The sequence below is a fragment of the Artemia sp. Qi Xiang Cuo genome, chromosome 16 (genome assembly GCF_049724085.1).
Source record: "Artemia sp. Qi Xiang Cuo chromosome 16, ASM4972408v1, whole genome shotgun sequence".
NCBI lineage: Eukaryota > Metazoa > Arthropoda > Branchiopoda > Anostraca > Artemiidae > Artemia > Artemia sp. Qi Xiang Cuo.
The window spans coordinates 11,200,061-11,224,373 of NC_142809.1; the positions used below are offsets into that span (position 1 = coordinate 11,200,061).

Sequence of the window (24,313 nt, forward strand, 5' to 3'; positions counted from 1 at the left end):
AGGCAGTCTAAGGAAAGAATACTTCACAGGGCGGTTCCGTTTATTTGATTATATTCTGCATAAGCAAACGTCATCTTAAATCAAACGGACTAAACAGTCAAAGTCAGAAAAATGCCAGGGGTTGCGAACTAGATCATTTATGTATACCAGGATTACAGAGGGAGGGCTGGAAGCACGGACGTAAGCCCATAGATGGACACATAAGCCAATAATAACGTCAGGGGCTGAACTAACAGCACAGTTGGAAGAACGAAGTCGTGTACACCTGAAAGCGACAATGCGCAACTCCTTAGAAAAACTTGAGATTCTACCTTGCGTGTATTCGCTGATACTCGTGAATCAGTCAACATCTTATAGTTGAATCTCAATTTGCCTTCCTCTCAGTTGACTTAAGGAGTTGTATATGATGCAAAAATTTGTATACATTTGTCTGTGGATCTCAGTATTTATAGTAAGTTCCTTTATTCTCTTCTATGAAACAATGGAAATCAAAGAAATGGCTTTGACAGGGTTTTAAATCCTCTTGGACTGACATTGAGCTAAAAGTGGGCTAAGCATGGGCGCATATAGGGGACAAGGGTAGATGATGTCCTCCTTTCTCTAAAAAAAGCATTGCCCTCTAGAAAAAACCGCAAATTTACAGAAAACAGAACGAAATATACCATTAGATTTTTACCATACTCTTTCTAAATGTGGTACTGGTCAATTAGCTGGAACCCACGTAAGAAGTCAAGTTTAATTAATGCTAATGAAATAAAACAACATATGATGAAAATATAATAGTTTAGACACAAATTTGGGTTGTATATTTGCACATTAGGGGGTGGGGGTAAAGCATAGCATATATTAAATACGTAACCTAACCTAGGTAGCTGTTTTCCCCCTAAACCCCCAAAAAACTAAAATTTGAATATTGTAAACGCAATGACAAACCACGGTTTGCAATCCAATTCTCTATTGAAAGAAGCCCGTTTAACTAGTTTCTTAAGTATCTTCCATATACAGTATGTCGCGTGGGTTCCAGCTAATTGAAAGTACCCTAAATATAATAATAACTGCATCTAGCTCCAGCCCCTAATGGAGTCAGATATGGCCCTGGGCTATATGCGACAGTTTGCTGATTTTTGGGGTTGACGTTATTTGTATGGTTATTTCTCATCAACAGCTGGTTCAAAATGCCAAATAAAGCCAATTAAAAAAAATACTAAATCAGTAAAGCGTTGTAGATAGCCTAGGGCTATGCCAGCCCGCATTGGGAGGGGGACAACTGTGATTGCAGGGATTATTATATTTAGGAAGAGCAATAAATGAGGAATTGAATTGGATATTTCTTTTTTCCTCTCTGATTTATGTCGTATTACTTAAATTTACCTTATATCCTAGAACCCGAGTTTTAATCTATGGAGATTTTGAGCGCGCTGCCTAAGTAAAGAACGATGTGGGTACAATGTGTTTTTGGTTTTTTCTCCATACCCGGGCACTTCGTATCGAAGGAGTTGTCGTAGAAACTTCGAAAAGGGCTCATTTGATTGGAAATTGGAGTTACTAGTGGCTTTTTTAATGGTCGAAAGTGATTGGAAGGCAACTAGCCCCGCCCCACGCCCGTCATTCCCCCTAACACATCCAATCAAAGCTTTGTTAGGACCATGTCGTTCAGAGTAGTTTATTTCCAGATAGAAAATATCTTTTTGAGGAGGAAAATCCCCCACAAGCATCGGGGTTAGGGTTTTAAGTTATGCCCTGAGGGCATATAAGATCAATGTTGACAATGTACAGTTTATTATTTTTTTTTTTCTTTAAAGCAGGGCACTTCATATAGAAGGGATCGTCGTAGAGACTTCAAAGGGGGCTCATTCGATTAGAAATCGAGAGTTCTAGTGCCCTTTTTAATAGTCGAAAGTGATTGGAGGGCAACTAGCCCTTCCCCCCCCCCCACGCCCATCATTTCCCCAAACACATCAAATCAAAATTTTGAGATAGCCATTTTGTTCAGCGTAGTTGATTTCCAGATAGAAAATATGTTTTTGAGGAGGACACTCCCCCGTAACCCTCAGGGCAAAGGTTTTAAGTTACGCCCTGGGGGCATATTAGGTTTTTATAGAAGGCAATGTCGTAGAAACTTCAAAACAGGTTCATTCGATTTGGAATTCAACGGGCTAGTGCCCTTTTTAATAGTCGAAAGTGATTGGAGGGCAACTATCCCCCCACGCCCATCATTCCCCGAAACACATCCAATCAGAATTTTGAGATAGCCATTTTGTTCAGCATAGGCCAGTTGATTTCCAGGTAGAAAATATGTTTTTTAGGAGGACGATCCCCCAGAGGACACTCCCCCACAACCCTCAGGGCAAGGGTTTTAAGTTATGCCCTGGGGGCATATAAGGATTTATAAGAAGGCGTTAACAGGCTCATTCGATTGGAGGTTCAAAGGGCTAGTTCCCTTCTTAATTGTCGAAAGTGATTGGAGGGGAACTAGCCCCCCCCCCACGCCCATCATTCCCCCAAACACATCCAATCAAAATTTTAAGATAGCCATTTTGTTCAGCGTAGTTGATTTCCAGATAGAAAATATGTTTTTGAGGAGGACACTCCCCAACAACCCTCAGGGCAAGGGTTTTAAGTTATGTCCTGGGGCATATAAGGTTTTTATAGAAGGCGTTGTCATAGAAACTTCAAAAGGGGCTTATTTGATTGGAAATCCAAAGAGATAGGGCCATTTTCGATTGTATAAAGTTATTAGGAGGTAACAAGCCCCCCCCCCACGTGTATCATTCGCCCTAACACAACCAAGCAAAAGTTTGAGATAGCCATTTCGTTTAACATAGGCTCGTTGATTTCCACATAGAAAATGAGTTTTTCAACGGTACAGTTTCCCAAAACCTTTTGAGAACGGGTGTTAAGTTATGCGCTGGGGGCATATAAGGTTTTTATAGAAGGCATTGTCGTAGAAACTTCAAAAAAGGCTAATTCGATTTGAAATTCAAAGGTTAGTCCCCTTTTTAATAGTCGAAAGTGATTAGTAATATTTTTTGTTGTTGTTGTTGGTTAGACCAGGGCACTTCGTATCGAAGGAGTTGTCGTGGGAACTTCAAAAGGAGCTCAGTCGATTGAAAATAGAAAGGGCTGATGCCCTTTCTCATAGTCTAAAGTGATTGGAGGGCAACTAATCCCCCTTTTACTGCCACCCTCCAATTTGCCCATTATGTTTAAAAACTAAATGTTGCCTTAAGATTAAATCAAAATGCACTGTGATAATGCTAATTCCCAATAAGGCATCTCACCAATATCCCAAGAACAACTAAGGGTATTATGTTCAAACTTTCGAGGCTACTTCTGCTCTTAAAATTTAACCTAATCAAAATAGTGTAAGTTTATCCAAGCTATCAAAGAAAGTAAACAGATTTTTTTGCGAATTGTATCAAGTTTTCCATTTCAGGTCAACTAGAGGAGGTATGAAACTAAGTTAAACAATACTATTTGTGTCAAAATTTTTAAAATAGTGTATGTTGTTAAAAATTGCTGAAATTTTTTCTCCAGCATACAAATAGCAGACCAAACTATAAAGTCTTAAAAACGAAAAGATTTAAAGTGTTATTTTCTTTTTCCCTGAAAAGACTATGTCAATATAAAACGAACAGAAATTAATTTAAAAAAAAAATTTCCACAAAAGAAGATTATCAAAGAAAAGTAGAGAACTGCATTAAACAAAAAAGAGCAAAAATAAAATCAAATAATCTTCTAAGCTCGAAACTATCACAAATCAGCATCGATAAATAAATGAAACCCAAAACGAACATAAATTACAATAATTAACCAAGTCAAACTCAAAACGAGCAGAAATTAACATAAGTTGGGCGCAAAACCCTATGCCTTCCCAAGGCCAGAACAAAATTTGCACTTTACTGAAAAAATACAAATGAATGTGCATTGTCAGTTTAATATACATATACTGATATTTAGTAATCAAAATGCTAAATTATTTTATTTATTTAAGTTATAAAAGTAAAAACATTTATATTTTTTCAGTAAAGTACAAACTTTAACCCCCTCCCCCCTAATGATCGAACTTTAATTTACGAACTTTAACCCCCCCCCCCTAATGATCAAATATATAGCCTGAATTGTACATATACACTTGATTTTTCATTGCTTCGATATTCTGTTAAATCATTTCGAAAAAAAGGGTGACGTTTCAGTTCATATATAAACTTTAGGCTATATATTTGGAATTTGAGGGGGAAAGGGAGTAAATCCAAAATTTCGAATGTGTACCATATGATACGGAAGTACTCGATATTCAGCTAATCGGATAATTTACCTGAATCTAAGTTCTGATCAAAGGCGACTGTCTTCTTCATCCCCTATGACAAAATTTTAGCTGCGCCCGTGGGACTAAATCTCTCTAGAACGTGATCAGCCTACTCTATGAAAAACTAAGTAGATTTAAAAAAAAATACGTGAAAGTAGCAAAAATTAGACATGTCGGGTCCGCTTAAGATCTAACCATCTGAAAGAGTCTGCTAGTTACGGTGATTTAGGGTTTATATTCTGTTTTTTGAAACTCCCTTTATACTTTAAGCAGTTGAGTTTCATCATGTTAGTTTTGTCACTTATAAGTGAGCCCCTTCTCAATTTCCTGACATTGAGTTCTATATTGATAGCCCATTGAAAAAAAATTGCATAGGAGAGTTATTGCTCTTTACTAAGTCGACTCTATATTGTTGACTTTGACTTCTAAAACCGGTAATTGTGTGCCAAGATTGATCAAGTGGATCGCTTCACTTACCCTGGATTCCCACTGACGCGATTTCACGCGAAAACGGCCGTTTTTTTCGTTATCCGTCAAATTTCCTCCGTTTTTTTGCTGCAATTCTATGCGTCACAACTGTTTAATGGTGGCGTTGAAATATTTCTACTGAGCAGTTGAAAACGGCATCCGCTATTCTGAATTGAAAGCTTTTTAGAACCATAAATTGCAAGTAACTAAGAAACTAACTATGTATTGGTACTGTTCTATTAGCTGGAAGACACTCGAGAAGTGAAGTCTGGTTAATGCTAATGAAATAAAACAAAACAGGACAAAAATATAATAGTTTAGAAACAAATTTCGGCTTTATATTTGCACATTAGGGGTGGGGGGAGGGTGGGGGTTAAAGCATAGCATATATTAAATACTTCACCTAACCTAATCTAGAAAAATGTACCTTTTTCCCCCTAAACCCCAAAAAACTAAAGTTTAAATATTGTAAACGGACAGATAAACCGCTGTTTGTTTTGCTCGGCATGTATTCTCCGTTGAAGGAGCCTGTTTGACTAGCTTCTTTTATCACCTTCGCTATACGATTTGTCGCGTGTCTTCCAGCTAATACAAAAGTACCCATGTTTTCTTAAGCTTTTCATTAATATTTGACAAAAACAAGAGTGCTATGTCTTTTTAATCCAAAATTTTAATCCTTAGCGCCTGGGGGGATACTTCCAGGTAAATGAACACACAAGATAAGAATTATATTTTAAATCAAGTATAGGCTTATACAGGTTATCCGTTTGAATATTGCTCTTAGCTTCTAGAACTTGATTTAGCATACTCCTATGTATTTGCTGTTTAAATGTCTTATAATATTGTCTGTGCTTCAACGGCTGTTGTGTACCGTTTCTGTGTGAATATGTTTATGATTTTCCTGCATCCACTATCAGTGAGCCCAGTGCGTTAAAAAAAAATAGCGTTAAAATTTTTTTTTTTTTTATTTAGTGTGTTAAAAAAAAAAAATTTCCAGTGTGTTAAAAAAAAATCGCATCAATGGGAACCAAGGGTTACCTGGGTAGTACTGTTAGTTAAGAGGTGAAAATTAGAATAGCAAGGCTGTTTTTTTTCACTGTTGAGAAAAGTTTAGAAGAAAAGGAAGTTAGCCTTCCATCTGAGGTCAAACATAAAGCATCTGAGGTCGTCCGTGAATGGTGTGGAAAGAGGTCAGGAGAAAGTATTTGAAGGAAAATGGAACCTCTTGGGAGGGGGTATCATTGAGTAGGTTGGGGCGGAGGAGGAGCTTGCGCAGCTGTGTTGGCCTTGGGTGACTGGGTGCTGCAGTGAGTTGTTAGTTGAGTCATATTAGTAGAAGGTTATATACAGCACCGTGCTGATTTTTTTTAGATTAGTTTTATTTCTCATTATGAAAAACTTTTGGGTAGAAATAAGAGTTTCTTTGGGGTAGAGCTTTTGGGTAGACTTTTGGGTAGAGCAAAAAAGAATACAAACAAACAGAATCACCAAACTTTTACAAACTCTAGGTTTCGAGATATGGTAAAAACCCAATAAACCAACTTTGTGCACAAGGGGGGGGGGCGAGTTACCACTTATTTGTCCATCATTACTTATTTTCTTTTTTGTTTAAATTTTAGTATACTGGACAATGCACATGCAGAGAAGGCTTTGGTGGTCGTCGTTGTGACGAATGTCTTACTGATTATTGGGGAGATCCAAGTCTCAACAGCTGTCAGCCCTGTGACTGCAACTTGGAAGGATCTGCCACAGCGCAGTGCGACCGTGAAACTGGGAAGTGTGTTTGTCTGGAAGGAATCAGTGGCTACAAATGTGACGCATGTGATAGAGGATATGTTGGACAGGCCCCACAGTGCTCTCCCTGTGGAGAATGTTTTGATAACTGGGACGTAATTTTGGCTGATTTGAAAGGTATCTTCATTTAGAAATCGGGAAAAGCGCTCCATTGTTTTTGTAACAAAATCAATCAAAGGTAGAACTTGAAATACTTTAGATAAGATTTTGAGGAATTCCCCTCCTCAAAATTCCCGGCACCTTGTGCCACTCGTTAAGCACTTACCTAAGTTTTCTTCGTAGAATTGTGCTGGTTGAATTTCATTTTAAAGTAACCAACAGGGTAGTTTCCAGGGATGAAATCCTTCGGGAGACCATTCCAAGTGGCGATGCAGCGTCCTACAAAGCTGTTCGTCCAGCACTCTGTGCTGGATGTTTTTCATTGGGAAATCTGGAGATACGCTGCATTTGACGTTGCAGAACAAAAGATCAATGAAAGATTGAACTCGAAAGAGTTTATGTGATATTTTGAGAATGTCATTCCCTAATTTATCTATAGAATATGTATGCCTAGAAAAAAACGAATTGAACCAGTGTCTATGGCTTTCGTAGTTGGTTGCGTGAAACATTTTACGTTATGTACAAAGCGGTCAGAGTGAACAAAATTATGCCTTGCCAAAGTGAAAACGAATGTATCAGGAAGTTTTCAAAGTTTAAGCGCTTTATTTACTGAATTGAGTAGCCCAATAAGTCTTTCTAATTGCTACTGAATTTGGTCGATGTGAGTACGTACCAAAAGAGCAGGGAATGCTATACAACCCACTTCCTAGATTGTCACAAGATTCATCTTTTCCAGAATTCAGAAAGGTGTCCCCAGGTCTAACCGATTTGGGACATTTTTCAATATGAAGTTTAAACTAAATTCGGTTTCTTTTTCCACCTAGGCTTGGTACATAGAGAAAAGATGTATAGCTATTGGAAATTTTAGAATCCCAAAATCGAGGCTTTCTGTTCAAACCGAAGAAGAAATTGACAATGCTCAACTGATTTTAAACACAGTAATATTCAAATTTAATGTAGTAATATTTAAATAACATAATAACATTCATTATTTTTGCCCGCTCATACAAAAAAAAATATAAAAGTGGAGTAGTAGAAAAGAATTAAAAGAAAAGCAAGAATAGTTCAAACTAAACCTAACAAAATTAAAAACCTAACAAAATAAAATTAAACAATATATTCTTCATTGTTACTCTTAAATAATGTTTCAAACTTCTTTTCTGCAATAGTTTTTTTTCAACAGCTGGCACAACGACAATCGCAAATCGCATACTATACGAAGGGGCGCACCCTTCACGCCACCTGACATAAATCTCAGTTCTGCCTCAGTTTCCTTCACGCTTGGTACGCACCACCTTTTATGCCTGGTCTCTGGAAGCGGGTACCCCCTTGCTATTATTTCCTGATATCTGAAGACGAATGTTTTCATCTCTTCTGGCGGGCATCGAAGCAAAAATTGAGGTATTCACCAACTTACAAGAGGGGAACTGTTGCAAGTGTAAAAAAAAACATCAACACCATCGAGCGTTTGGCGACACTTGGCATTTTTTCAAGCTTTGTAATCGTTTTTTTATCAGTAACTGAGATCAGACACTTGTTACTAATCTAATTTTACTAGCTACTAAAATTAAATTAATTATTCTTATTATTGCAATCAAAAAAGCGCCAGCTGTTGCCAAACTCTTGATGGTGTTGATGGGTCATTTTTAACGACACTAGCACCAGTTCCCATTCTTGTAACTTACCCATACTCTTTGGTATTTACAGTAAACAGGCTTGAGATTTGATCTATCAGTTTCTTTGAACCAGTCCCATAACGGTGACACATAAAGCAGTTAGAGGGGAAAATCTGCTGCGTAAAGCTGTGCAAGAATCTTCCTGTCCAGACTAAACTTTAGAGACAAGGTTCCTGTAACGTGGGCGAATATTGTTGTTAATTTTCTCAATTATAAGTAGACAAGAACTCCTGATATTATAACACTAAATTTTACGTTGGGACAAGTTTAATTTTAAAAAACGTGTCATTACATCTTTTATCTCGTCCCCATAGGCCAAAGACTGGGCACTTTTTAGATGCTAAGAAACGCTTAAACATGTAAGTACCAAAATTAATTTAGGCTGGTGTTTCATCTTGGATGGCACTGATTAACAAAATTTGATTTCTCATCGTAAAATGTTAGCCTACTAGTAAGAAGAATCAATGTAATAATTAGTATCCCTGAAAGTGGCTAACAATTAGGTCCCTTAGCCGTGTGTATATATTTGGACCCACATGGTGCCACAAATTTAGATTAATATCTATTTTTTATTTTTGCAGCCCAGACAGAAGCAATTGTCCAATCTGCTAGGGAGATCCGAGAAACTGGTGCCACTGGTGCATATACTACTGAATTTGAAAATATGGAAGAACGATTGGGTCAGATTAGAACAATATTAGATACAGCCAACGTCGATTCAGAACAACTCAATATGCTTGAAGATTTAATTCAAGCTTTGAGGTGAGAAAATCTCCATGATTTTTTGTTCTGCGTTCTGTGCTGATTAGGAATAGCGTTATGAACTGGCTGTTTTTTTGTTTTTTTTGTTGTTTTTTTTTAAGTCTGGGTTTTGCCAACTCCTCGGGCAAGTTTTTTACCTCTTGGGGTGACCTCTAGTTGTTGTTTGTTATATTATTACTGTTAATTATTGAAAACCCATGACGGAGCAATACAAAAGAAAGCAAAAGAACACTATATAACCATGATGATGTAACCAGTGTAGATGAAGTTGTTTCCAAGCATGTTTTGAAACCTTTCGTTTGTGTTTCTCCATAAGTTAAGCAATGGATATAGCATGATGTGCTCTATGAAGACTGTTGATAAACTTTGAACTGCGTGTCCAAACTGGATATTTTACTAGGTATTTTTACTAGGTATTTTCTAGGTATTTTTTCTAGGTATTATTTTTACTAGGTATTTTTTAACTAGGTATTTACTAGGTATTTTCTAGGTACTAGGCTTCTACTAAAAAATACCTAGCTTCTAGTGTCCAAACTGGAGATTTTAGTAGGTTTTTTTACTAGGTATTTACTTGGTATTTTCTAGGTACTAGGTTTCTACTAAAAAATACCTAGCTTCTAGTGTCCAAACTGGATATTTTAGTAGGTATTTTGCGGAACTGGAAGAAGGTGGAGTGGATTTTCAATTTATCAGCGTGTGTCAGAATCTTCCAAAGGAGTGCAATGTAGAGGATTTGGGGAAGAGCAACAGTGCTATACAGCGTTGCCAGATAACGTTCATGGAAACGAAGCTAAGCAGAGACTGTGGAAACATATGAAGCTTATATGTGGAAGTTTTATGCCTTCTATTAAAAGATGACGAGTTTGAGAAATTGTATTTCCAATGGGAATACCAGTATAAACGATTTGGTAAGACGGGTGGGTCATTGAATTTCCAAGTAAAATTTTAACAGGAAATGGGCCTTTCCAGTTAAAAAATCACTTCGTCGAACTTTTCAGCATTAAATTCAAGACCAAATTTTAGGTATTCTATTTGCAGTTTTTGGAAAGTTTAAGAAATTTTGTCCTAAGTTCGGCTGAGGTTAAAATGTCATCAGGCCAGAAAGAACGGAAAACATCTCACACTAGTCCTGAGCTTCGAAGACATAGTTATTGAAACAACAAAGTGAGGTAATTGCACCTTGCTCCTCTCTTAACTGGTACAGTTCTATCCAGTAGCCTTGCCATTTCATCTTCCTTGAAAAGGATTTTAAGACGGACTCGTAGCTTGTATACATATCCCTTTGAGATCTGATGATGGCCAGATTTATTCCTCCTTTAGCAGCCCTTAAAAGCATAAGGGGATGGATCAGAGAATCAAAGGCGCAGCGAAGATCAACTATCGCTAAAGCGAATGAATTACCTGTACAAGAAGCATCAAGCAGAGCATGAGCAACAACCGAAAAGCTCGTCTGCACATCAAATGCCATGTTGTTAGTCAAATTGATGTGGAGGCGTGTAACATTTTTCTTCAAGCTTTTTTATGAACATTAGTTCATAAAGCTTCCATAAACTGGTTGATACAGCTACGGGCCTGAAAGATGTGTATTGATTGGACGTTTTATGTTTTACGGAATAGGAGAAAGATCTTCCACGCAGAATGTTGACGGAATCAAACCTTACATAATAATCATCTGCAGTAGTAACGTGAGATGCTCTAAAAGCGTAGCACCACCATTTTTAATATGTAGAACATGAATTTCATCTATGCCTCGTGCAAGCTTTGGCTTAAGGCGCGTAATAGCATCAGCCACTGAAATTGCAGATACTGTATAATTAGAGTCTGGAAATGCATGCAAAAATTGGTCAAGCTCTTCAACATGTTTGTGTTCAAGGTGAGGGTCTGGGGTAGAAAATTCTGGCTCATAGAAAGAATATCAGATAAAATAACATCGACAACGGGAAAGGAGGTTTTGGAGATCCTTCAATGGAGCGTCGACCAAAGGAAATCGGAATCTTTGTGGATTTTGTGCGGAATTTTTTGTGCTGTTTTTTTATTGGCTTGCGGTGGTTCTGAAGTTCCTTAGCAAACTTTCTTTGTTGCAATGTAGACGGAGTTAACATGACCGGACCGTGGTTAGTTGTATTCAATCCATAGACGTAGCCAAAACTTCGCTGAATCACATGATTGGAAGAGACTTTGATTTCCATGCCACTTAGGAATAGGTCCTAGATGGCCACGTTTCCATGCGACAGCACGAGATTCTGTATATTTTGAAGTGTGGTATAGCTCTGCACAATAACTATCAAGGAGAATTCGTTTTTCCTCAGTTGGCAGCGGTGAGTGCTTGATTAGCAGGATAAATGGTACCTTATCCTTGGAAAGGATTGTAGAAACGCTATCCAAATACAGTTCTGTGTTGATTAACGCTGAATTACATATATACAATGGATTTGATGTTTTTTGGTGACTAGTGGTATCTGAGATGTTTTCTTTGGTGAGAAAGAAAACGATACTGGCAGGTAATCAGATATGCAATAATCACAAATAACCTTCAGCTGAGACGCATCTAAGGATGGAGAAGTGACAACATGGTCTATGCTGGATGTGGACGAGGAATTGTGAAATGTCTTTATCAATACCAAACAAATGATTATCAAATATTCCACCAACCAGAGACGAGTAGGCAGGTGGAGCAGTTAGGTTACAGTTAAAATCTTCAACCATTAGCCATGCAGAATTACTAGAAATAATGCTCGAAATGCTTCTACATAATTTTTTAGAGGCAAGAGCAAAAAGGCACTCGGACGCATTATTATGGTAATCAGTCGGCAAATAAACATTGTGGATAAACACACTATCTACTTTAACATCAAGAAAGTAATCAATGGAATCTACCAGCCCCAAACGTAAAGTGGAATCCACGTAAGTCACAGGACCTCCCGACGGTCTACCGCCAGCACTATATTGCTTAGCAGGAGTTATATAGCAAATGAGCTTATCTCTAGTATCCAAAAGAGTAAGGCTTAACTGACTGAAGAGATGCTCTTGTAAGCAGATCGCATAATGTTTAGACACTAGTTTGTCAAGAACTGAAGACTTTTTAACGAACCCCCCCCCCCTTAGTGTTTAGAGTTAAGTACCTCATACTGACATTATGACCGACCATTGGCACTTTGACTACGTGGATTAGTATGAATCTTGGCTGGACAATTATTTGGACATTTCACATTGTTACAGGTGTGCCCATCAGCCTTGCATAACACATAGAACATACTAGCTGTACAGTTTACGCGTGTCTGAACAGTCAGACGCGTGATATAATATATCTCTCTCTGTTTCTCTATCTCTCTGTCTCTCTCTCTCTCTCTCTCTCTCTCTCTCTCTCTCTCTCTCTCTCTCTCTCTCTCTCTCTCTCTCTCTCTCTCTCTCTCTCTCTCTCTCTCTCTCTCTCTCTCTCGCTCTCTCTCTCTCTCTCTCTTTTACTCTCTCTCTGTCTCTCTCTCTCTCTCTCTCTCTCTCTCTCTCTCTCTCTCTCTCTCTCTCTCTCTCTCTCTCTCTCTCTCTCTCTCCCTCTCTGTTTCTCTCTCTCCCTCTCTGTTTCTCTCTCTTTTTCTTTTTTTTTCTCTCTCTCTCCCTCTCGCTTCTAGATTTTTCGGGTGGGGGGTGGGGGGGGGTAAGGGAGAGAGTAAAAAAAGGTTGACGAGAGCAGGACAATAAAGAAAAGAAGATTGGGTAGCCTGAGTAGCAACTGCCGAGAAATTCAAGAAGATATAGAATTATGGAAAAGTGGACTCAAGGCCGTAGCCACGGGGTATAGGGGGTCTCTATTTTTTGTAGAAAAAAAAAATTAAAAAAGTCGAAAAATCCCTCCGAACGAAAATCTTGGATACGGCCCTGAGCGGAGTCCTGCTTTTGAGGGTTCCCCTCCCCTCCCCTGGGTACGTTATTGATGAATATATGCTTAGAAATATTAACTAAATCGTATGCAGAAACGCTGAAATTCTTTTTATAATGCTTCAGTTTATTTGATGTTGTCTTTTACGCGTATAATTTGGAATTATGCAATTCGAATTTACTCTTTTTGTAAATTTCTAAATTTTTTCAGATATAAACTTCTTATAGCTTTTGAACATTGATATTGAGGTTAATAATTATGTGTAACTTATTATAGCCATTGGCCATAGCTACAAGAAAGATTAAGTTGAACTTTCGCGCAAAGGATGGAGGGCCTAGGGTACGTTAGCCCCACTCCTTAGCTATATAATTTCTGCTCGTTTTTGGGTTCCACTATGTCTCTTTACTTTCATTTAAAAATACTTTTTAGTTACTTAACGCATAAGAAGGGACCTTGGACCATCAAAGGAATAAAAGAAAAAGTCTTTTTGGTTTCGTGTTCCTTTTTTTCGAACGTTAGGCTTTCCACAATAGATCTAATCTCAGACTGAATACAGCTGTCCTATACCCACCATTTATACACATTATTTGATTAATTAATTTTAATTACACATGCAGAGTCAGAAAAGATATGCAAATCAAAATCATTTTAATAGGGAAAATTTCCCTCTCCCTGGAGTCTCCCTCCGCCCTTGAAAATTTTTCCCCGTGTAAAATAACTAGTATTTTTTAAATTTAAAAAGTATTAGGTTGAAAAATCAAACTAATGAAACTGTTGAATACCAAAGTCAGAGTTTGTTTTATGATTTGGAAGTGTGTTAGATGACAGAATTCATAATTACCTAACCTATTATTTGAATTATTTGAACTAACCTAGGAAACTTTAATAATATGACCTAAGATGATTAAATTTGATTTATTAAATCTGAAATTAATTTTTTTAAATTAATCATTTTTTGCAGGACACAGCTTTCATCGATGCGTGGAGACATGGACGATTTGGACTCTGTCGTTGATAGTACTACGCAAAGAATATTATCTGCTCAGTTCGATTTGTCAGACCTTCGTAATAAGGTCGCTGATCTCAGATCCACTGCCAATTCACTCAAGGATAATACCACTAAGCTACAGGAAGCAAACGTGGAAGGTATACTATTATAAATCTATTCTTTTGCTTTAACTGAACAGGTATTAGAAAACGGGTAACCTAAAAGAGACTTACATAACTTACCCAAGACTAGAAGTCTCCTATGATGTGTGGAAACTTCAGATGATATATAACCTCGTGCCCCTATTTTTTCCTTTTACTTATTTTTTTTAAACTGCTATTGTCGTCAGCTCAAAAGGAAGAATTTTTTTTTGCATTCTTATGTTGTCAATTACAGGGCCGTATTCAAAATGTTTTCTTGGGGTGGGGGGAGGTTACAGAAAAAAACTTTAAACCATGCATACAAAATTTGTTTATGTTCATTTTCTTACGTTTTTACGAGTCAGAAAAACATTTAGGGGAGGGGGGGGGTAAAAACCCCCCTAACCCTCTCCCCCCTGGTTACGGCCTTGATTATGTAGTTTCATCAAACACGTTAAAATTTTTGTAGGACTTGAAAGCATTAACATTAATTTTCCACACCATCCTTAGTTTCTGTAAAAAAAAATGTGAATATATGTCTTACCATCAATAGAGGTCTTATAAAGAAGTCATATAAAGACGTTGGATAGTATAGAACCGTACCACATAAAGCTGTAACAAAAACATATAAATAAGATACAGTAACGGCTCAACGGTTAGAACAACGCATATTTTGTGATATTTTTGTGATGATCAGATTTGAGGCACAATAGAAATGTTTTTACTTCACATAGCGGTGTGTTGAGAAATGTTGTGTTGAGTCTGTGTTAGAAGTAAGCCGCTTTATTATATAAATAATGTATAAAATCCAAATGTAGAGACCTTTTCTTGTTGCACGCCTTTGTATTATCCTACAGGAAAAAGTAAATCAGGAATTTGTCATCTACTGATTTCAACTGATGCACAGGCTAAAGACTCTAATATACTGAAATCAATTTGCCGAGATTTAATAAGGAAAGATGCAAGTTATACCTAAATATAATGTTAATGTTCTTAATATTCTAGCTAGAGTATTTGAAAAACTACCTAACTTGTGAAGCAGAACTTCTGAATTTTATTATCAGTCTAATATCCTCCTAAAAATTACCTGTAAATTTCAACACAATTCCTTAGCTGTTCCATTGATGTTGTGGATACGCCCTTTTGACCACCTGATTACACGAAGTATCTTTTGATTTAGTGCAACATCCTTTTACCCCTTCATTTTCCCCTAGAAGTTTCAACTTAATGACCTTAGCTTTTCCTGACATGTTGCAGAAATTGCTTTTAAACAACCCAGATGCGTGTAGGGTCTTGATTTAGTTCATCATTCCCTGAAAGGATCAGCTTAATACGTTTAGCCGATATTATATAATAACGGCTTAGCCGTTTAGCCGGATATTGCTAAGAAAATTACTGCATTATTTCTGCAGAAGTGGCATTAACTGAGAAGGGGTTTTCGAGATTACGCAACCAACCCTTTAAATACTCTAAAGTGCTGAAATCAATTTGCCGAGGTTTAATAAGAAAAGATGCAAGTCATACCCAAGTATGTGATAATGCTGATGCTCTTAGTATTCTAAAATATTTCAGAAAACTACCTAGCTTATGATTTTGAGTTTTATTTCAGTTCAATGTCCTCCCAAACATTCTCCTTAAATTTCAACTTAATACTCTTTGCCGTTGCAGATATATTGCAGAAGTGCCTTTTTGATAATCTGGTTACATATATGGTCTTTTGATTTAGTTCAATCTCCCCCTGCCTCAGCATCCATAGTAAGGAGCAACATTAAAATTTAAAACGAACAGAAATTATTACGAATATGAAGGGGGTTACCCCTCTCCTCAACACCTCGTTCTTTACGATAAAGCTTTAATTTTGTCCCAATTCTTTAAGAATTACTCCTGAAACACAGGGGCCGTTTAGTTAGAACAATAAGATGCTTTTTTTAAAGTATTTAAAAACTTTAGTGCGAAGAGCGAGGTGTTGAGGAGGGGGGCAACCCCCTTCATATACGTAATATTTTCTGTTTGTCTTAAGTTTTAATGTTGCTTCTTACTATCAGTTGAAAAAAACTTGTTTCTTTTTATTTAATTAGCATAAAGACAGATCGTTTGATTACGTGGAATTGTCACTCTTTTTTTTATTAATTTTTATTTTGGACTGATACCTATTTTTTACTGTTATCAGATCTTTTTCAAGTAGTTCATATATGCATAAAAAACGTAAAAGAAAGAAAACCCTGCAGATGCCACTATCCAGAGCTGCATGTACTCCCTCCCCACTTCCTAATCAGAAATCTCTGGTTTTTGAAGTCCTTTTTTTCCTTTAGGCGCACTGATTCTTATTCGAGAAGCTCGCCTTCGAGCACAAAAAGCTCAGGATCGTTGCGAAATGAGTCAGTCTCATGTGGTGGATTCTGAAAGGCAACGAAGAAGAACTGAGGCGTTATTGACTCGTTCTGCAGAGCAATTCAATGAAACTCAGGACAGGAACAGAGAAGCTTTGAGCGAATTAGAAGCAACATTGACAGAAATGGAACAACATATACCAGATCTTAATGATAAGGTACCAAAGTCATTTTATTTCAATTATTCATGTTTTCATTTTTTTCATTCATCTTTTCATCTATTCATCATTTATTTCAATTATTATAGTGTTTATTCCAATCTTGCATGCTTCTCGTGTTAGTAATTGGCAACAATGTCAATTGTACCCCTCCTAGAATTTGTAAAACACCTTTCTTATATCTTCATTGAAAAATTGTTGTTTTTTTTTGGTAATTTCATTGAAACAAATATAAAAACTACTACTACTACTACTAACAACTCACTGCAGCACCAAGCCGCCTGAGGCCAACACAGCTACGCACGATCCTCCTCCACCCCAACATTTCCCTACAATCTCCCTACATTTCCGTGATCTTAGACCACTGATTAATTGACTAAATTTTTGGAGCATGGTCTACCTAAACTTATAGAAAAAAACAATTCAAAAGGCTTTGTATCAAGCTTGCCAGGTTAGAAGGGGAGTTTGATAGGAGTTCCTTAGGAAGCCATTGTAATGCAATGTTTGCGCCCTACATATTTGTTTACTAGGCCAGTTTGGCAGTTTGTTAATAACAAGACTGAATAACTTACAATGCGTAGACAGGTCTTCAGATACTTTAAGTCTTTTCTTGGCTTTGGGCCAGGAATGCTTTGGGCCAGTCCGCTTTGGCCCAAGAATGCTTATATCGTCAAGAAAAATAAGATATTTGATATTATAGAGAAAATGAATGAATTATTGACAAGATTCCAAAAGCGTGGAGACGTATTGTTCATTATCCAAAAGCGTGGAGACGTATTCCAAAAGCGTAGATACCTATTATAAAAACGTATTGTTGACTTTCCTCTTAATTGTATTTGTATTTAAAAAACGTTTCTATTTAATTTTTAAATTCATTTTTTTTAATGTATTGTATTTTCTTTGTGCGTCTTTTTTCCCTATATTTACTCCTTGATAACAACAAATGTTTGTAAAGAGGGTAAAAATAAGTTTTATTATTATTGTTCTCTAGGAAACGTACTATTTTTAATCGTCAAGTACGTATGTAGAGAGGTTGCCCTCCCCACCGCTACCCCCAAGTGTCATGGTTTTGTTTAATATTTCTTGAATTTTTGCTTATATTATTAACGACATATATCACGTTTTTTCGGTGAATTTAGCTTTTCCCCCACAAATCTTACTATACCCTTGATGCTCGTTACTCTTTGTTATATGAGTTAAAAGCTTCTTTGAAAAATTATTTTTGTTAAAATTATATTTTTTAAACAATTTTTTAAAATAAATTATTTTTATTAAAAATTATTTGTATTAAAAAAAATATTTATTAATAAAGTCAAAATTTTGCATTATAGGTGTGTGACGGACGTGGGGATCCATGTGACTCACAGTGTGGTGGCGCCGGCTGTGGAAAATGTGGGGCTTTACCTTGTGATGATGGTGCTGTAACAAAAGCTGATAATGCTCTTAATGTAGCAAGAGAAGCAGAGGGTATTTTGCGAGGGAAGCAAGCACAAGCTGAGGAAATGCTACGTGGCGTGAGTGGTCTAATCTATTTTTATTACAATTCCTCTCTTAGGTATGGATATAAGGCAAAGCGGATCTGATTTACGCAATCGAGAATATTACCCTCAACCTCGGGAAAAATCTTTGGGGTGGAGAGGGAGAGATAATTGAAAAAAGTGAAAATAACAGATCTAAATCAGCTATGGCAATTCAAAAGACGTTATCTGATTTTCTCAAATTTAGATTTGAAGCAAACTCCCCCAAACTAACCTGTTTTTACTGAGTGTTTGATTTGATCCTCCATGCTCATTTATTTTAATTTAATCTATTTCCTTTCCGTATCTATTTTCTTTTCTAAATTCATTATTCTACTATTTTATTTCTATGTCTTTTACTTTATGTGGATATGATGCCAAATGTACTAAAAAAAAAAAAAAAATTGTAAAAAAGTGAAAATAGCAGATCTAAATCAGCTATGGCATTTCAAATTATCCGATTTTCTCAAATTTAGATTTGAAGCAAACTCCCCCAAACTAACCTGTTTCTACTGAGTGTTTCGATTTGTTTCTCTTTTCTCATTTAGTATAATTTAATCTATTTCCTTTCCGTATCTATTTTCTTTTCTAAATTCATTATTCTTGCATTTTATTTCATTGTCTTTTACTTTATGTGGACATAATGCCAAGCCGGTCTGCATGATCGAGCACATATGTACTAAAAAAAAGCAGGTACCGATCTCCTGATTTAATGTCTTGAGCCGGGAGTGCAATGAGTGGTTGGGGGTAAATCATCCGGTGCTTCCCTTGACCCCTGGCAGTCATTAGAATATGGTCGTGCATGCCAGAGTACTAACTGCGTATTGCTTGCCTGTGGTTGTTTTGGAAAAAAGAAGTACCCAATATGTGGGTGTATAAAAAAAATACACCCACCTAATTTTGATGTGGAAGAGAAAAGAAAAAGACAGAAAGACAAAAAATACACTAGCAAAAAATAATAATTATAAACATCTTACATTTTAAATAGTCATTCATTCAATCAATTTCGTAAAAATGTATTTTTGCAAAATCTAGGGGGGGGGGTCGATTTTTTATTTATGAAACAGTAAAAAAAAAGGTATTTTTCAATAACATATAAAAAATTGTTTTTAATAGACAAGAGGAACGAGCATAAAAATATCTAGGGGGTAAATGTCCCTAGCTCACTCCCTTTTTTTAAATATATTTCTCTTCTGTTTTATTTCTAAGTGTTTGGGTGTTTAGAAGGATAGGCAAATAAAAAAAAATGAATATTACCGAAACTGAATAGGCTGCTCCAATTCAAAAGAAGTTATGTGACATTTTTTGTAAAACGACAATGTGAAGCCCTCAAAAAAACCCTCTTATAAATTAAACAGACCAAATTTCTCAGGCTATAGCGATTGATATAGTCCGTTTTCTCCTTTCTTTTTTTGGTTTTCAATATATTTAATATATTTAATTTAATATATTTAATTTAATTTAATTTAATTTATTTAATATAATTCAATATATTTAGAAGCTTCTAATTTTTTTGTATTTTTGATCCCACTTTATACGAATACCATGAAAGAAATATTAAGATGGACAGTCTATGTATTTTCAACAAAGGGTGATGGATTATCAAGGATTGTGCTTGTTGGGCGTCCAGTTAAACCCAAAGTCCTCAAATGAGTTGGGAAATATTTATAAGAAGGGATTTAAAGGAAATTTGAACCTAACGAGGGGGGGGAATAAAGCTTTAAATAGATTGAAATGGAGGTGGAGCCTTCGCAACTGTTTTGCCTCAGGAGGCTTGATGCTGCATTGAATTGTTAGTACTAGAAGTATTATGGAAATGTTTGTCAAATACAACTAATTACTTTTGTTTATTTATTTTCATTATTCAACGTGTCATTATTCAACACTGACCAAAATTTGGTTCTCCTAGAAGAACTTCTTAGTTTTCAAACAACCAAAAGAAAAATATTGTAAATTCGTGATTTTCAATATGAATGTACCTGAGATGTGTCGAGGGGGGGGGGGTGAATATTTTACTTTGATATCCTTGGTACTTTATGTAAGGCTCTAGGTTTTGTTTTTGTGATTTTACAATAACCAACGAAATTCTAATCCAAGATGTTTCCATATTTTCAAAAAGTTTTGAATTATAGGTTCGTCAAGCAGAACAAGAATCTACTGAGGCTTTGAATGCTGCCACAGTGGCGTACGAATCTGCTTTGGGTGTGAAAAACCGATCAGAAACAGTAAAGTCTCAGTTAGAAGATTTGGTGAGGCAAATCGAAGATTTTATGTCTCAAAATGGAGCCTCAGTGTCAGATATTAGACAGCTTGCTAGTGAGGTAATTTATAGGCTTATAAGCCTTAATTTACAGACTTTACTCAACCAGTATTTTATAGACTTTACCCAGTATCAGATATTAGACAGCTTGCTAGTGAGGTAATTTATAGACTTATAAGGCTTAATTTGTAGGCCTTAATCGATAGGTATTTTATAGACTTTACTCAGCATCGGATAATAGACAGCTTGCTAGTGAGGTGATTTATATACTTATAAGGCTGTAATTTATAGGCCTTACTCAACCAGTATTTTATGGACTTTACTCAGCTTCGCATATTAGACAGCTTGCTAATGAGGTAATTTATAGACTTATAAGGCTTAATTTGTAGGCCTTACTCAATCGATATTTTATAGACTTTACTCAGCATCGGATAATAGACAGCTTGCTAGTGAGGTGATTTATATACTTATAAGGCTGTAATTTATAGGCCTTACTCAACCAGTATTTTATGGACTTTACTTAGCTTCGCATATTAGACAACTTGCTAGTGAGGTAATTTATAGACTTTATCTACCAGTACTTCATAGACTTTACTGAATATTGGATATTAGACAGCTTTTTCTAGTGAGGTAATTTATAGACTTATAAGGCTGAAATTTATAGGCCTTACTCAACCAGTATTTTATGGACTTTACTCAGCTTAGCATATTAGACAGATTGCTAGTGAGGTAATTTATAGACTTATAAGGCTTAATTTGTAGGCCTTACTCAATCGGTATTTTATAGACTTTACTCAGCATCGGATACTAGACAGCTTGCTAGTGAGGTGATTTATATACTTATAAGGCTGAAATTTATAGGCCTTACTCAACCAGTATTTTATGGACTTTACTCAGCTTCGCATGTTAGACAGCTTGCTAGTGAGGTAGTTTATAGACTTATAAGGATTAATTTGTAGGCCTTACTCAATCGGTATTTTATAGACTTTACTCAGCATCGGATACTAGACAGCTTGCTAGTGAGGTAATTTATAGACTTATAAGGCTGTAATTTATATGCCTTACTCAACCAGTATTGTATGGACTTTACTTAGCTTCGCATATTAGGCAGCTTGCTAGTGAGGTAATTTATAGACTTTATCTACCAGTACTTCATAGACTTTACTGGATATTGGATATTAGACTGCTTTTTATAGTGAGGTAATATATGGACTTATAAGGCTGTAATTTATAGGCCTTACTCAACCAGTATTTTATGGACTTTACTCAGCTTCGCATGTTAGACAGCTTGCTAGTGAGGTAATTTATAGACTTATAAGGCTTAATTTGTAGGCCTTACTCAATCGGTATTTTATAGACTTTACTCAGCATCGGATAATAGACAGCTTGCTAGTGAGGTTATTTATATACTTATAAGGCTGTAATTTATAGGCCTTACTCAACCAGTATTTTATGGACTTTACTTAGCTTCGCATATTAGACAACTTGCTAGTGAGGTAATTTATAGACTTTATCTACCAGTACTTCATAGAATTTACTCAATATTGGATATTAGACTGCTTTTTCTAGTGAGGTAATTTATAGACTTATAAGGCTGTAATTTATAGGCCTTACTCAACCAGTATTTTATGAACTTTACTCAGCTTCGCATATTAGACAGCTTGCTAGTGAGGTAATTTATAGACTTTATCTACCAGTACTTCATAGACTTTACTGAATATTGTATATTAGACTGCTTTTTCTAGTGAGGTACTTTATAGATTTATAAGGCTTTAATTTATAGGCCTTACTCAACCAGTATTTTATGGACTTTACTCAGCTTCGCATATTAGACAGCTTGCTAGTGAGGTAATTTATAGACTTTATCTACCATTACTTCATAGACTTTACTCAATATTGGATATTAGACAGCTTTTTCTAGTGAGGTAATTTATAGACTTATAAGGCTGTAATTTATAGGCCTTACTCAACCAGTATTTTATGGACTTTACTCAGTTTCGCATATTAGGCAACTTGCTAGTGAGGTAATTTATAGACTTTATCTACCAGTACTTCATAGACTTTACTGAATATTGTATATTAGACTGCTTTTTCTAGTGATGTTCTATATAGATTTATAAGGCTTTAATTTATAGGCCTTACTCAACCAGTATTTTATGAACTTTACTCAGCTTCGCATATTAGACATCTTGCTAGTGAGTTAATTTATAGACTTTATCTACCAGTACTTCATAGACTTTACTCAATATTGGATATTAGACAGCTTTTTCTAGTGAGGTAATTTATAGACTTATAAGGCTGTAATTTATAGGCCTTACTCAACCAGTATTTTATGGACTTTACTCAGTTTCGCATATTAGGCAACTTGCTAGTGAGGTAATTTATAGACTTTATCTACAAGTACTTCATAGACTTTACTCAATATTGGATATTAGACAGCTTTTTCTAGTGAGGTAATTTATAGACTTATAAGGCTGTAATTTATAGGCCTTACTCAACCAGTATTTTATGGACTTTACTCAGTTTCGCATATTAGACAACTTGCTAGTGAGGTAATTTATAGACTTTATCTACCAGTACTTCATAGACTTTACTCAATATTGGATATTAGACAGCTATTTCTAGTGAGGTAATTTATAGACTTATAAGGCTGTAATTTATAGGCCTTACTCAACCAGTATTTTATGGACTTTACTCAGCTTCGCATATTAGACAGCTTGCTAGTGAGGTAATTTATAGACTTATAAGGCTTAATTTGTAGGCCTTACTCAATCGGTATTTATAGACTTTACTCAGCATCGGATACTAGACAGCTTGCTAGTGAGGTAATTTATAGAGTTATAAGGCTGTAATTTATAGGCCTTACTCAACCAGTATTTTATGGACTTTACTCAGCTTCGCATATTAGACAGCTTGCTAGTGAGGTAATTTATAGACTTTATCTACCAGTACTTCATAGACTTTACTGAATATTGGATATTAGACAGCTTTTTCTAGTGAGGTAATTTATAGACTTATAAGGCTTTAATTTATAGGCCTTACTCAACCAGTATTTTATGGACTTTACTCAGCTTCCGCATATTAGGCAACTTGCTAGTGAGGTAATTTATAGACTTTATCTACCAGTACTTCATAGACTTTACTCAATATTGGATATTAGACTGCTTTTTCTAGTGAGGTAATTTATAGACTTATAAGGCTGTAATTTATAGGCCTTACTCAACCAGTATTTTATGGACTTTACTCAGCTTCGCATATTAGACAGCTTGCTAGTGAGGTAATTTATAGACTTTATCTACCAGTACTTCATAGACTTTACTCAATATTGGATATTAGACAGCTTTTTCTAGTGAGGTAATTTATAGACTTATAAGGCTGTAATTTATAGGCCTTACTCAACCAGTATTTTATGGACTTTACTCAGCTTCGCATATTAGACAGCTTGCTAGTGAGGTAATTTATAGACTTATAAGGCTTAATTTGTAGGCCTTACTCAATCGGTATTTATAGACTTTACTCAGCATCGGATACTAGACAGCTTGCTAGTGAGGTGATTTATAGACTTATAAGGCTGTAATTTATAGGCCTTACTCAACCAGTATTTTATGGACTTTACTCAGCTTCGCATATTAGACAGCTTGCTAGTGAGGTAATTTATAGACTTTATCTACCAGTACTTCATAGACTTTACTCAATATTGGATATTAGACAGCTTTTTCTAGTGAGGTAATATATAGACTTATAAGGCTGTAATTTATATGCCTTACTCAACCAGTATTTTATGGACTTTACTCAGTTTCGCATATTAGGCAGCTTGCTAGTGAGGTAATTTATAGACTTTATCTACCAGTACTTCATAGACTTTACTCAATATT

General features: G+C 35.9%; 1 protein-coding gene across 1 annotated transcript in view; it reads left to right on the plus strand.

The window, feature by feature from the left end:
* LanB1 (laminin subunit beta-1) overlaps positions 1-24,313 on the plus strand; it is a 233,786-nt gene that overhangs the window by 180,459 nt on the left and 29,014 nt on the right. Inside the window, exons 18-23 of the mRNA XM_089102239.1 lie at positions 6,397-6,688; positions 8,928-9,108; positions 13,947-14,131; positions 16,426-16,661; positions 17,993-18,175; positions 20,311-20,499. Of these exons, the coding sequence (XP_088958365.1) occupies positions 6,397-6,688; positions 8,928-9,108; positions 13,947-14,131; positions 16,426-16,661; positions 17,993-18,175; positions 20,311-20,499 (1,266 nt within the window). The remainder of the gene's footprint in view (positions 1-6,396; positions 6,689-8,927; positions 9,109-13,946; positions 14,132-16,425; positions 16,662-17,992; positions 18,176-20,310; positions 20,500-24,313) is intronic.